At 41.1% G+C, this 14,643-nt stretch overlaps 1 protein-coding gene across 1 annotated transcript in view; it reads left to right on the top strand.

Annotated features, from left to right (window-relative positions):
• The first annotated feature begins 1,232 nt into the window (after positions 1-1,232).
• Positions 1,233-14,643, top strand: part of PCDH17 (protocadherin 17) — an 89,869-nt gene continuing 76,458 nt past the window's right edge. The window contains exon 1 of the mRNA XM_031557837.1: positions 1,233-5,251. Coding sequence (XP_031413697.1) covers positions 2,642-5,251 — 2,610 coding nt within the window. The 5' untranslated portion in view covers positions 1,233-2,641. The remainder of the gene's footprint in view (positions 5,252-14,643) is intronic.

The raw sequence follows: 14,643 nt of genomic DNA, 5'->3' as shown, positions 1-14,643 counted from the left end.
AAAAAAAGGGGGGGAGTGAGAGGCAGAGAGAGGCTCCAACTGTTGAATTTTCGCTGCATCTCCACTTCCCTGCGGGCGGCTGGTGCCATGGATCTGGTTTATCGGGAGTCGGCGTTCCTTTTGCGTGCCGTCTGGCTAAGGCTGGCGACCGTCTGTTTGCGAGGGGCCACCCACCAATGAGGCAGAGAAGAAATTGTGTTTTCGCTTTGGCTTTCGCCAGCCTTTCCACCACAGGTTGCAGCATTAACTCTGTACTTTGGGTCCGGACTCAAATAAAGGAGAAAAAGCAGTGCAGGACTGAGACTCGGAACTAGAGCTGTGTGTTGGGAACCTATGTTGCTTTGGGGTGTTTTCCTCTCTGTTTTTTTTCTTTTTTTCCTTTAATCTGAAAGAGCTCTGATTATTGCACACATAACACTGAGGAAAGGTGGTTTAAAAACACTCAGCAAAGCAGGAGACAGACGCGCCTCTGTGCCAGTGCGTGGATAACAGCCTTGTTTTCCTGATCCTCAGTCTCCCGGAGAAAGAGGTATAGTAAAAGTGTAGCTGGATCCGACACCCCCTCTCTCATTCTTTTCTTCTTTCTTTCCCCCCCTCCCTCCCCTCCAAAACATACATCTTATTATTATTATTATTATTATTATTATTATTTCTGTCTATAGAGTGAGTCAGAAGCGTTAGGGAGAAGCTGCAACTAATATCTGTGAAAGGAGGAACATGAGGAGATAGTGAATGTGATTTGTTCCGCTGGATCTGACTCATCCAGCAGCCTGGAACACCTGCATTTGGGGTCTGCCACTCATTTATTTCTGGTTGTTAGAAGAATCTGAAACAAAATTGAGTAGCCTTTCCCCAGTATTTACGGGGAAAGGTAAATCAGACAGGGTGAACGCATCTGGCGTTGCCGCTGCGCTCCGCACTATTACCGAGATGCCCAGAGAGACTACAAGAGCCTGAAGGGGCTGCAAAAATGCATCACACCCCGCCACGGAGCTGCATAGGTTTAATGTAGGTGAATCAGGCAATTAAAAGACCTGCCACTTTATTCACCACCGGGATTGCTTTTCTCTTCTCTTCCCCTCCCCTGGATGAAGAGGACTAGGCGGCAGTATCACTGGGAGGAGATGCTGTATAGAAAGAAAAGAGAGGCACTTGACAGCGCAGCCTTGTGAATACAGAGTCTGTTTTCCTTTTAGAGGGAGACAGAGAGAGAGAGAGAGAGAGAGAGAGAGAGAGAAAGAGAGAGAGAGAGTGTGCTTTTCTTTTTTTTTCCCTCTCCTCCCCCCCAGTCCTTTCCTTTCTCTCGCGCTCTTGTTTAATCTATGCGTCCAGCCATGGGTTGCCTGTTGATTTCCTCTCGACTGGAGAGAAAAGCAAACTGGGATTAAACTGCAGCGAGAAAAGTGCAGCTCCTCAGACACGCATCCGCACACACGCATAGACGCACAGAGAAAGGATGTGGTGGCGGCGGCTGCTGGCCTGTCTTAAAGAAACCCGAGCGTGCATCTGATTAGCGCAGCCCGCGATTGCTCTTAAAAGATACATGTTTGCTGCTAATGGTGATGATGAGTTGATGGGTTTCTTGATTTTCACTATTTTTTTTCTCCTATCCTATTAGTCGAGTGGGAGGCTGGTAGTAGAGGGAGAGAAAGGGAACTGCAAATCCGGACACTAGTTTTTTGTGCTTTTGTGTTTTTTGTTTTTTTTTTTAATTTATTTGTTTTATCCTTTGCTCTGCCATTCTCATCCCCTTGCCTTTTGATTCGGGAAAGAAAGAGTGAGGGTGTTGGAAATAGAGGAGGAAATACCGATGGCAGCGAGATGCAGCTCTCCGCCGCAAGCAATGCAAGATTAGATCTCTAAATGCAGCAAAACACTCCCTGAAAGCCAACAGCCCCGCGGTGCAATCAGACATTTCACTGCCTCTCACTGCACACGAAGAGGGCTCCTCCAACAAGCTGAGACTTTTTTTCCCTTCTGTCTCTCTCCCATCCCTCCACTCCATCAATTGCATCGCAAATGATGAGTAGCGAATAAGATTTTTCTCCCCCTGCTTACAGACTTGTGGCCACCACCCCCTTTTCCTATGTATATATGAATACACGTATTAAAAAAAAAAAATCTTTTTTGATCATTTTTTAGAAACACAACCACCGTTGCTGATTTTTTATTATTTTTATTATCCTTTGTACGTCTGCAAACATTCAAGGATCGGGAACGCTTCGTCTGCCCGGAGGAGAAGATCTTTTGTAAATTTTCTGATTTTTTTTGCAATCCTCCCACTGCCGAAGTTGGACTGCCGAAGTAACTGTGAGGGGACTGCAATCACGGCGAGCGCTTCCTGAGACGCTGCCGGAGCTGCTCCCCCCTCCCTTCACCACCCCCCTCCGTCTGCTCCCTCCCTCCCTCTGAGCTACATGGTCCATTTGCTGCCTCTCATCCTGTGTCTCTGCAGATGTTTTAGAGCAACAGGTTCAGGAACTTAAATATAGGGTGGGAGAGAGAAGGAAAAAAAAGAAAAAAAAAAGAGAGAGCCGACGGAGGAGGAGGAGGAAGAGCAAACCTAGTGCAGGAGGCAGAGAAGACAGGGACGACCCTGGTCGCCGCTGCAGCTGCTGCCACCCCCCACCCCTGCTCGGGGATGTACCTTTCCGTTTGTTGCTTCTTCCTCTGCTGGGCTCCTGCCCTGACACTGAAGAACCTGAATTACTCAGTGCCGGAGGAGCAGGGAGCAGGCACGGTCATCGGGAACATTGGCCGCGATGCAAGGTTGGCGGCGGGGGCAGCAGGTGGTGGGCTGCTGCCTGCTGAGCGCGGTGGCCCTGGACGCGGCCCCAAGTCCACCTTCCGGGTGCTGGAGAACTCGGCCCCTCACCTCCTAGATGTGGATGGGGAGAGTGGGCTGCTCTACACCAAGCAACGCATCGACCGTGAGGCACTGTGCCGGCGCAGCACCAAGTGCCAGCTGTCCCTTGAGGTGTTCGCCAATGACCAGGAGATCTGCATGATCAAGGTGGAAATCCAGGATCTGAACGACAATGCACCGACATTCCCTTCTGACCAAGTGGATATGGACATTTCAGAAAATGCTGCGCCCGGCACCCGCTTCCCCCTCACCAGTGCCCACGACCCAGATTCTGGGGACAATGGGCTGCGTACCTACCTTCTAACCCGTGATGACTACGGCCTCTTCTCTCTTGACGTGAAGTCCCGCGGTGATGGCACGAAGTTTCCGGAGCTGGTCATCCAGAAGCCATTAGACCGTGAGGAGCAGAGCCACCACACTCTGGTGCTGACGGCACTGGATGGTGGCGACCCACCACGCTCGGGCACGGTGCAGATCAATGTACGCCTCATTGACTCCAATGACAACAGCCCTGTCTTTGAGGCAGCCTCCTACGTGGTTGAACTACCAGAGAATGCACCACTAGGGACAGCTGTTATTGACCTCAATGCTACTGATGCTGATGAGGGCACAAACGGTGAGGTGCTCTACTCCTTCAGTGGCTATGCACCTGATCGTGTCCGTGACCTCTTTAGCATCGACCCACAGAGTGGCCTCATCCGTGTCAAGGGCAACCTGGACTATGAGGAGAGTGGTCTCATAGAGATTGATGTCCAGGCTCGAGACCTGGGGCCCAACCCCATCCCTGCTCACTGCAAGGTCACCGTCCGCCTCATTGACCGCAATGACAATGCTCCCACCATTGGCTTTGTCTCTGTTCGCCAGGGAGCACTGAGTGAAGCTGCCCCACCAGGCACTGTCATTGCCCTTGTGCGGGTCACTGACCGTGACTCAGGTAAGAATGGGCAGCTCCAGTGCCGGGTTCTAGGAGGTGGTGGTGGACCTGGAGCTGTCCCTTTCACATTGGAGGAGAACTATGACAACTTCTACACTGTGGTCACTGACCGGCCCCTGGACCGTGAGGCACAGGATGAGTACAATGTGACTATCGTGGCACGTGACGGGGGCAACCCCCCACTCAACTCCACCAAGTCGTTCTCTGTCCGAATCCTCGATGAGAATGACAACCCACCCCGCTTCAGCAAGAATCTTTATGTATTGCAGGTGCCCGAGAACAATATCCCTGGAGAGTATTTGGGCTCTGTCTTGGCGCAAGACCCTGACCTGGGCCAAAATGGGACAGTTTCTTACTCCATTCTGCCTGGGCACGTGGGTGACGTATCCATCTACACCTATGTCTCTGTCAACCCAACCAATGGTGCTATCTATGCCCTGAGGAGCTTTAACTATGAGCAGACAAAACACTTCGAGTTTCGTGTGCTGGCCAAGGACTCAGGTTCACCCCATCGTGAGAGCAACGCCACAGTACGTGTCACTGTGCTCGATGTCAATGACAACGCACCCCTCATCGTCCTACCTGCCCTCATCAATGACACTGCTGAGCTGCAGGTGCCACGCAACGCTGGGGTGGGCTATCCTGTGGGCACCGTTCGTGCCCTGGACAGTGACTTTGGGGAGAGTGGGCGCCTTACCTATGAGATTGTGGAAGGCAATGAGGAGCACCTCTTTGAGATGGACCCCACTAGCGGTGAGATACGCACCTTGCACCCCTACTGGGAGGAGCTCAGCCCTGTGGCTGAACTAGTGGTAAAAGTCAGTGACCATGGCAAGCCCAGCCTCTCTGCGGTGGCCAAGCTCATTGTCAGGGCCTTGGCAGGGCCCCTTCCCGAGGCTGGCGAGCCACAAGTGAATGGCGAGCAGCATCGGCGACCGCACTGGGACTTGTCGCTGCCCCTGATCGTGACCCTGAGCACTGTCTCCATCATCTTGCTGGCTGCCATGATCACTATTGCTGTGAAGTGCAAGCGAGAGAACAAGGAGATCCGCACCTATAATTGTCGCATTGCCGAGTATAGCCACCCTCAGCTGGGAGGAGGGGGAGGCAGTGGCGGGGGAGGAGGAGGCAGTGGCAGTGGAGGGGGCAAGGGCAAGAAGAAGAAGATCAGCAAGAATGACATTATGCTGGTGCCCAGTGAGGGCGAGGACAGCCGGGGCCCCCTCAATGTCATGAACGTGGTGAGCAGCCCATCCCTGGCCACCTCACCCATGTACTTTGACTACCAGACCCGCCTGCCCCTCAGCTCTCCCAGGTCTGAGGTGATGTACCTGAAGCCCGCCTCCAACAACCTGACTGTACCCCAGGGACATGTGGGCTGCCACACCAGCTTCACAGGGCAAGGGACTAACGCCAGCGAGGCTCCCCCGAGCCGGATGTCCATAATTCAGGTAGGAGACTTTTAGAATTCCCTGGACCTCACTATAGACGCTGGTTTAACTTTACGTTTTGTCTGCAGTGAAATCTGCTGTAAGACACCACTGAAGGGATCAACCCGAGTCACTAAATAGAGGTGGACTTAATAAAAGTGGAAACAGATCACATTTGATGTGTCTGGTTCTGCTGTTACACAGGTGTTTCTTTTGTGACTCAAAAGTAAGTGCCCAGTGAAACAAATGGAGTTACGGCAGTGTAAATGAGGTGCGTGTGAGGGTGCAGGTAGGCATTTAACACATTTGGGGCACTTTGAGGTAATTTCCTAGAGGGTCATCAGATAGAAGTGGGCGCTTCTACAGGTTTCACTTGGCTTTGGTTCGGGGGTGGAGATGGGGGAGGGTGTTTCCAAAGCAGTCCTATCATCTGTAGTGACAGGACATGTGAGAAACTCTACCCACTGAGGACATCTATTGCAACAGTGTATTATAGCCCTCCAATCCTGTATGTAAATACAAGCTTTCTTTTCAATATGCATGTTTTTAATTTTTTTAATTTCCTTCCTTAGAATATATATGCATAAATATTTATTTTTGACAAAGAGCAGTATCATCGGGGCCCCATTGCCTCCTCCTCTCCCCATAAACAACCAAAAATTTTTGTTTAGTCAAGTAGAAAAAAATGTATGTGGTGACTCCCTCCTAACCCTAAATGTCAACAAAGCTCATGTCCTGTCATAAAACAGCAAAACAACTAGTCAGATTTCCAGTAGCCTGAGTCAATATTGATTATTGCTTTATAGTGAAAGACTTACATGCTGTGTCTTCTACCAAAGAAATTACATTTAGAAATTACAGCTGGGCTGCATTCTGCTGTCAGTTATATCCATACTGTCCTCTACCGACTTTCGTGAATGTGAGAAGTGGCAGAATTTGGACCATTGGACATAGGATGCTAATCAATTGACTTAATTTCTAGCAGGTATTCAAACTCAGAAGACATATTCTAGAGCAGTGCACTCATAGAGTGAAGGTGAGGGCAGAATTTGGCTCCAGTTGATTTAATTTAAAGTATTGCTTCATGATTAATGCAGCTTAATGTTCAAATACTTCAGGTATGTTCCAAAGTGATTTTTAACGTTTGGATTGAAAGCAGGCTCTGGATAATGACTATTAAATATATTTGAAATGTCATATCTGTTTTGTCCTGTGGTCTCCTAATATGCTGTTCTGAGTCATAGGGGAATGAGCTGAGTGAATCAGAAGTGACACAGACTCACTTTGTGTATGCAGCTACTGGGAAAGAAGTTGCACTTTAGATACCTGATGTACCAAAAAAAATTCATAGTACCTTTGAGTTATGCTACCCTACAGTCTGTGATCACTGAATGTTCTATTTGCCAGCTGCATCTAACATTTTAAACTAAATAGAAGTGTCCATCAGTTAAGTAACAAAAATTCCAGTAACTGATAGCCTGTAAATGGAATATTTTCAACAGGGAAGAAAAAAAAAAAGTAAAAAGGCTGTTTGTACAAGGTCACTGTGAACTGATCCTCAACCCACTACTGAGTTGAGTTATGTCACAGAAACAATTTCATTTTATGCCTATCATGAATTTGTGTTGCTGTCAATTAGGTGAGCAGAGCAATACGTAAAATCTGGAATTGATTTTAACAAAAAGTGACACTTCAGGAAAGAGTTTAGGTTAGGGCGCAACCAGAGATAATTTGATTTATAATTCATGCTTTATGAGATAAATAACTTTCAATGACACATGTTTAAGTAATGTCAACTTTTTTTTTTTTACTGTAAAATGGAGTGGTCAGAATGCTAAAGAAAAAAAAAAGTGTTTTTTTTTTTTTTAACCTACTGGCAAGTGTAATAGTTACTAAGAACCAAATAATTTTACTTTCCTACAACCATGTAATGCCTATATAAAGCAATTAATTAATGTATTGATGCTACTGAGTAGTAAAAATTCGATTGAAGTGTAAAATCCCTATGGAAAATATGGTACCTTTTTTACAGTGTTCAGTGTATAATATCAGTCATGATTTTTTTATTTTTTTATTTTTCCTGAGGTCTATATAAAGCTAAAAGAGGAATTTCCTCCCTTAAAAAGGTGTGTTGTGGTTTCTGTAAGAGTTTTCGATATGGTGACTATAACTCCACACAGCACATACAGGCATATCAATTATTTTACTCTTGCTTTCCCTGAATATGCAACATAGCATGGGATACTTAGATGGTCCAGCAAGTAGATTAGGAAACATTCATTTTCCTCAGTGAACACCTGTTCAAATGTACTTACTAATGTTATACTTTGTAATTGTACTAACCAAACAAAACCATCATGTGAAACAGAGCAGTTGTTTTCAGTTCAGGAGAGGCCCAGACTTAAAGTAGTCAGAGGGGAAAATCTGATCCTTCTTCACTCTAATTTTGTATTACTGAAATATGTTTTGTATTCTCCATCTCTACATCTCTAGAGTAAATTTTATATAAAATTTGAATTCAGTATGTATACACTACTTTCTATCTGGTCTTCCATTTCTGCGTCATATAAAATTCAAACTGCAAGCTCACAGAGAAGCTGTAAAGGATCAGTCCTCTCTGTGGATCTAACATATCACAGGAAACACAAGAAGAGCAAATTGTACAGTTAGGAATCAAAAGTATAGCCAGTGGATAAAAAAAGATACAGAATCCAAGCAGCTGCTTTATCATCTCCTTTCATTAGTCAATTCAAAACGGCAGTTTTCTTCGTTACTTCAGTAAGAAAAAGCCAAATGGTTGTGTAAGTGTTCCCTAGCGAATATTCACTTGAGTTTTTCCAGGTATATTGCCGAATCGTGGTAATCTCACACTATATTATTTATACTATGAGACTGCTTTCCTTCACTCTCATTTTCTCAGCAAGTGAAAATGGCGAAGTTCTGTAACAGGAATTAGATACTGATTAGAAACTTTGTTTACCTATATATATCTATATCCTTATATACAGTGCATATACATATGTATATACATATACTGTTTCATTATTACTTAGACCAATTGAGTCTGTAAATATTTTAAATCAAGTAAGTTATTTGTCGGAAAGATGCAAATTTTCTCACTCCTGATAAGAGTACTTGTCCTTTTTTTTTTTTTCTTCTCCTTTTCAGTAGGGGCTGTTAACATCAATAGGCTTTGTGATTTCTAATGAAATTATGCTACAGACAGCACAATTTGTATCGATGTATACCTGTGGGGTAAACTGTTCCTTAGTGGCTGTGGGTTTCAGACTCACCCCAGAGGACTAGAAGCGAAATACTGCTGCATATATATTGCAGAATAGTGTAATCTTCCCTCTCTTTGAGTGATTCCTGTTATTCACTAGTCACGAGGTCTAACAACTTGTGTCTTTGTTCACTACTTTGTAGCATTCAGCTACTTGTAATGATTGCGTGTGTTACTTATATGAGTCAGAGAAGTCATTTGTTACTATAATAATTAAATAATTTAAACATGCACACTTACAGGTACGTGTAAAATTTTGGATAAATAGAAAAGGATGCTGAATACCTCTAGCATTTATTGGCTTACAAGAGAATTGCAACTGCCTACGGTTTCTGAAAATAGACCATTTGTGATTTGACATGCACGTGAGGTTGATGTGTATAAAGAACAGCGTTAATAATGTACCGTGCAGTTAGAACAACTACACATTATCACATTCTGTTGTTTTTTACTTCAGTAATCACATTCTAAACATATTTTAGAAGCAGTGCTTTCAAAGAGTAACTCAGTGAAAAACATTCAAATACAGACAAGAGCTATACAATTCTCCCCATCGCATTAAATGTTCCATGCAGTCTTTCAATTACTTGGAGTCCAAACTGTTCGTTTTTACTGGGGAAAAATGGGGAAGGTTGGAGAAAATTAAGTGTCTACGTGGCTGACAGGCAGTATCTATTCAGTTGAGATCTCAAAGACTACTGGGCAAATTCTCTTCATCTCATTTTGGTGAGTACATCAAGTTCATGTACTCTTCTGTCAAAGAGAAAGAGTATTTTGCTTTATTTTGAAGAAGATATATTAAATATGTATATATAAAGCATACATATATATATATGTGAAAAATGTATAAACATACATGTGTATGTTCACGTCTCTCATAACAAAAGGCTATGTGATGACCAGTTTGTGTTAGTTATGGGGAAGCCTTTCCCTGTATGAACAAGTAACAGTCTCCTTTCCTGCAGGATTCCAGCATATAAGAATGAGTGGATACAGGGGAACAAATAGGTTCCTTAAATATATAAGTTCTGGAAAAAGATTTCTCAAAGTGACATGACAGTAGTGCAGAAAACTATCTACTGCAAAGACTAGAGATTTGTTATTATTCTTGCGGTGCAACTTGGAGAGATTTGGATATATATGAGGAATGAGACAGGAGTTAATAAGGGAAGTAGTGTCCACAGGTTTTGATATACAACCCAGAGAAAAAAAGAATGGCAGTTCTGCAAGAAGATCTCAAGCTGGGAACCACTTCAATTGCTGTACCAGGCAGTCCTGTAGCATTTTAAGATAAAGTACAGATCATTCTTAATACTTCAGGCACCCGATGTTTACGATGTGTCAACAGATTACTGTTAACTCCCAGTGCAGCTTCATTGCCAGGTGCCTGGTAGTACCTAAGAAGATGCAATCTTCAGGGGAAATAAAAACATGAGCTACATTAGTACTGCTCTCTCTTTAGATACTATATCATTTCATGCTTTACTTTGAGAAACTTCAGCTCAAAAATATCAGGATTGCAAAAAAGAAGCATGCAACTTTCCTTACTTTCCTTACGGAAGTTGCATTGTTCTCAGTGTTCTAAAATTCCTGTCTAAAATCAGAGGTAGTAAGTTTGATTTCTGTATCTCCTGCTGCAAATATTATTCTCTCTCACTACAGCTAGTAGAAATTAATATTTTACACCAAGAGGACACAGGGGCAGTTCTACACATTTACAGATTGACAAATTTGTACCCATTACATGTTTGAATATATTCTAGGGCCATATCTAAGGATTGTCATAAAATGAAATTTCAGAACAGCCTGACTGAGATGAATTATGGTAGTTTTTACAATCTGGCAAGGGCAGATGTCTTGCAAAATAACTCCTGTGAATGCTTGCATTGTGTAAATGCAGTCTGCAATTAGTAGGATTTTGTATTCTGTAGTTCTGTAGCTTTATGTTTACTTATTCATTAAAGTCAGTACTGGGATTAGCTATACAAGAATTGCAGGACAGGACATTTTCTGTGTTTGGGTGAAGCATAATTCCATTCTTCCACTACACAATGCTGTGACAAAGTACATTCATTTTGGGAGCAAGTGTAACAATGCAGAGCAAAGTGTGGTGTCCAGTCCAGTTGCTGAAATATGCATAAGAAGCAGAATTTGTGCCCTGTTTTGCGTTATTGCTGCCCTGATCTTGATCTCCTTGACAATATTGTTTATAGCAACATTATTTCAAAAGGGTCATTCCTGATATATAGGTCCATGTGAAATCTAAAGAACTTTTCCAAGATGAAATGCTTTAATACGAAGCAATAAGAACACATGGAGAAAGACAACTTAAGAGACTGAAGTAGAACACTGATCTAAGAAAGAAACTGATACTGCCACGATAGGAATTCTTGGTCACCAATAAATTAAGAATAATAATGTCTCTCTAGAAGTTGCTGTATTATAAATTATGAGAGTAGTAGAAAGTAGAGTTCAAATAAGTGATGAGACAAGTCATACAGCATCTACTAGGTCTCACCTCTCAGTAGCTCTTAAAGTTGTCTGAGCTTTCCTTATCTTGGTGCTCACTCTTATTTCCTAACTTTAATTGGTAAATTTCACACATGATTGTAATTACCAGTGCAATTTTCATGACTGATTGATGAGTAATCTTTTAACAGCAGGTTTGGCCAGGTTTCTGTTATTCTTACCCACAATGAAAAGAAAGCCTGGTTTTACTCAGATATCAGTCAATAGCATAATTTTGTCTTCATTAATTATTTCAGTGAATTGAAGTAAATTGTGACTAGGATTCTTACATAGTGCAACTAAGAATAGTATGATCAGGCCTGTTATTTTTTGACTTCATCCTTTTGTGATGTTTTCTTACAGAATCTTTACAGACATTAATTGATGAGACTAGAATTTAGAAAGTCTCAACTCTATGATGTGAACTGTAACACAATCAGGTGTGCAGCTGCAAGAGGAAATCAAGTACTCCATTGAACATATGAATCCTGTTTCATATGTTTTCATAATTTAAAAAAAAACGTGCAAAAATCATAACAATCAGCAAATATTGATATACGGAAAATTGTAATTAGGTTAGCCTATTTGAAAATATCACTTGCTGATAAAAAGGCATAGGTACAAACTTGCTTTTCTAAGAAGGTAAAAGTATGAATGAGAGAATATGTTCTGGTCACTGTATATGGCTGTAATCTATTTGGGATTTTGTTTTCGTTTTATTATCTTCCTCCTCAAGAAGCTTTAACATACAGAGTAATATTTGCATTTATATTTTGAAAGAACTTGCTTGATCTTTCTTTCCTCAGTGTTCCTCTAAAAGTTAAAATGTCTTGCCAAATTATCTGCAAATGTATGTATCCAGGCTGCTATTTTCTTTCTGATGAAAACATATAGCATGCACGGCAGAGGTCTTGAGATGTTGCTTTAAGATTGAGGAGTGTCTGTAAATATAAAGCAATTACATTTTGCTACTAGTGTTTTCCAACAGGTAGGAATTTTCTTGTGAAAAGAACTTAAACAATGATTTGTTGACCAGAGCAGTTCCATTTTTATCTTTAAAAGTATCGAAGTCAAAAGGTCAGTGTAGAGCAGTTGGGACAAATTTTTACAGCAGATAGTCTGAGAGCTTTATGCTTTCAATTGTATCTCTACTTCAGCTAAAGAGAAATGGTCAAATTAATGCTAAAGGGTTTGAGAATATAGGAAAAAAATAAAGCTCTCAGGGGAATGCAATCTCTTAGCTACATAGGAAAATAATAAATAAATAAAAAACAGTAGATACTAGGAAGAGAGTGGCAGTATCATTTCGGAAAAAGTTCTTTGAGTGTGTTTCATTTATTAGATTTTCTAAGAGGGCAGCAAGGAGATTAACTATTTGTTGCAGCTTTTCCGGATATGATAGGATGTAATGGAGTATGCTGACTGCAATAAATCTTAGCTAGAGTGCATTCTAAGCTCTTGTAATGTATTTGTCATGGTCTTTTAAATACAACTTTATTATTATTATTATTATTATTATTATTATTATACTTTAGTCTTTTTCAGAAGAAGATTCTGGATTAATTACTGTAAATCCTATGAGAAAGAAATAGATAAATTATTAAGTGTTTTAGATAAAATGCTCAGTATTAACTACTACATTCAAGAACAAGCAAATTCATATGAATGTCTCTGTTAATTAGGATATTAGGTAATGCTTCAAATAACCTCCTTCTTATTCCCAAAGGCTTCTGATACAATTCCTGATTATTCAGGTCACAAGAGAAGCATCTCTTTACTGAATTGCATAAACTACAGAGCTAACTGTATAGAAAAGAGAGCAGTTGCTTGAAATAAGAAAATACTTCCCTATACTTCATCCTAAAAATTGAGGAGTCTACATGTATAGATGATGCTGAAATGTTTCAGCCAATTATTAACGTTGCTTGTGCAGAAAGGCAGCATGAAGATCAGTTTGCATCTTACTTTTGGTGCAGCGAGGAGATGGCACCCATTTGAACCCCCATGCTGATCTATTTTCAGTTTTGTGCCCTATAGGCAATCTAGGCAAGTAAATGCTTCAAGTGAACAGTATTTCATATTATCTGTGGAAGTTTCTACTGCCTTTGTCATTTATGCGTCAGACCAGAGTTCCTCTGGTTCATAAAACACTTTTGCCCGTAACAGAAGAGTTTCTAATTACATCCTGTTCCCTGCTGTGTGCCTGCGTGCTGCAGTCTCCACTGCATGCCAAAGGAGGACTCTAAAAGGGAAAAGCAGAACTCTCATTACAAGTAGTGTGGGTGGGACCTCTGATGGATGCATTGTAAGTTCTTGCAGTGATAGACATGTGAAATGAGTTTCAGGCAGTGTTTCAGACCATCTATTGGTACATGCGACACACTTGTATTTGCCTGTACTAGTTCTAGTGACACTGTGATTACTGGTTTTTGCAGTCCTTGCCCTGGAACACTTCCAGGCAGTTTTATTGTATTGAAATGGCTCTTGCAGTTCATTGAGCATCTAGCATAACACTGTTGTATATGATTGGCACGTTTGCATATATTTATTCAAAAAAAATCAGGCAGTTAAACTGCATAATTATGGGAAAACGAATCATAACAATAAAAGACCATTTAAGTTAACAAGCTTTGTGATCAAAGGATAAATACAGGTTGGATAAATGAGACTCTAGATGTAACTAATCTACATAAATAGGCTTTGGTTTGATTAGAGGAAAGGAATATATTAAAATAATCCAAAGGTATTAAAATCATTTTACTTCAGTACTTTTAAATCATCTACTTTTATTTTATCTCAATTTTAACATTTCTACACAATACAGATAGCTGTGTTCAGTGCTAAAGTATCTCAACTTGTTTTTATTTCTTGAATAATAGTGTTTACAGAGTGAAGAAATAAATTCTAAACTGACAGAAGTAAACTAAAGTAACAAGTTTTCATTCTAGTTTGAATGCATCGTGTGTCAAAAAGCCTTAAACACTTTTTAATGTCTTAATTTTAATTTTTTAATGTCACAATGTTGGTAGGGTTTTTTTTTTTTTGATTGATTTCTAATTAAAGAAAAACATTAAAGGGAACATTTAAAGGACAATTTCTTGTTTACTGTCTTTATCAGCAGAGAGCAGCCTTTGTAGTGTTTGAAAGCTGGTGCATTAAAAATCAATTTCAAGTCTTCAAAGCTATAAAGTCTTGCTTGCTTTGTAGATATATACTATGTTTAAAATCATTGGAAGCACACTTGACAATTAAATTAAAAACAAAAGGTAAATAATGGCTTCATCAAAATTTTGAAGGATTTTAATGTATTTTTAATAATAGCTAAAGGATTTTCTTACTGAGAACAGACATGTGAATCACAATTTGTAGCTTTTGAAAGCATAATTTGTTCCTGAAGACAGTTGTATGCATTATTTTATTAATAGAGTTCTGTTTTAAACCTCTGTTGGTGTTACACTGTTCATTTTAACGAATACCATGATTCAAACACAGAACATGTCAGTCACTATCTTTACTTACTATATTTCTGTCTTGTTCATTGCCGATTGCTAAGCAACCACTTACAGTAAGCTTGTTTAGCTACAATTCAATTTTTTGTGTTTTTTTTTTCTTTTTTTTAAAG

The sequence above is a fragment of the Meleagris gallopavo genome, chromosome 1, assembly GCF_000146605.3.
Source record: "Meleagris gallopavo isolate NT-WF06-2002-E0010 breed Aviagen turkey brand Nicholas breeding stock chromosome 1, Turkey_5.1, whole genome shotgun sequence".
Taxonomy (NCBI): domain Eukaryota; kingdom Metazoa; phylum Chordata; class Aves; order Galliformes; family Phasianidae; genus Meleagris; species Meleagris gallopavo.
This window is presented reverse-complemented; position numbering and strand designations above follow the sequence as displayed.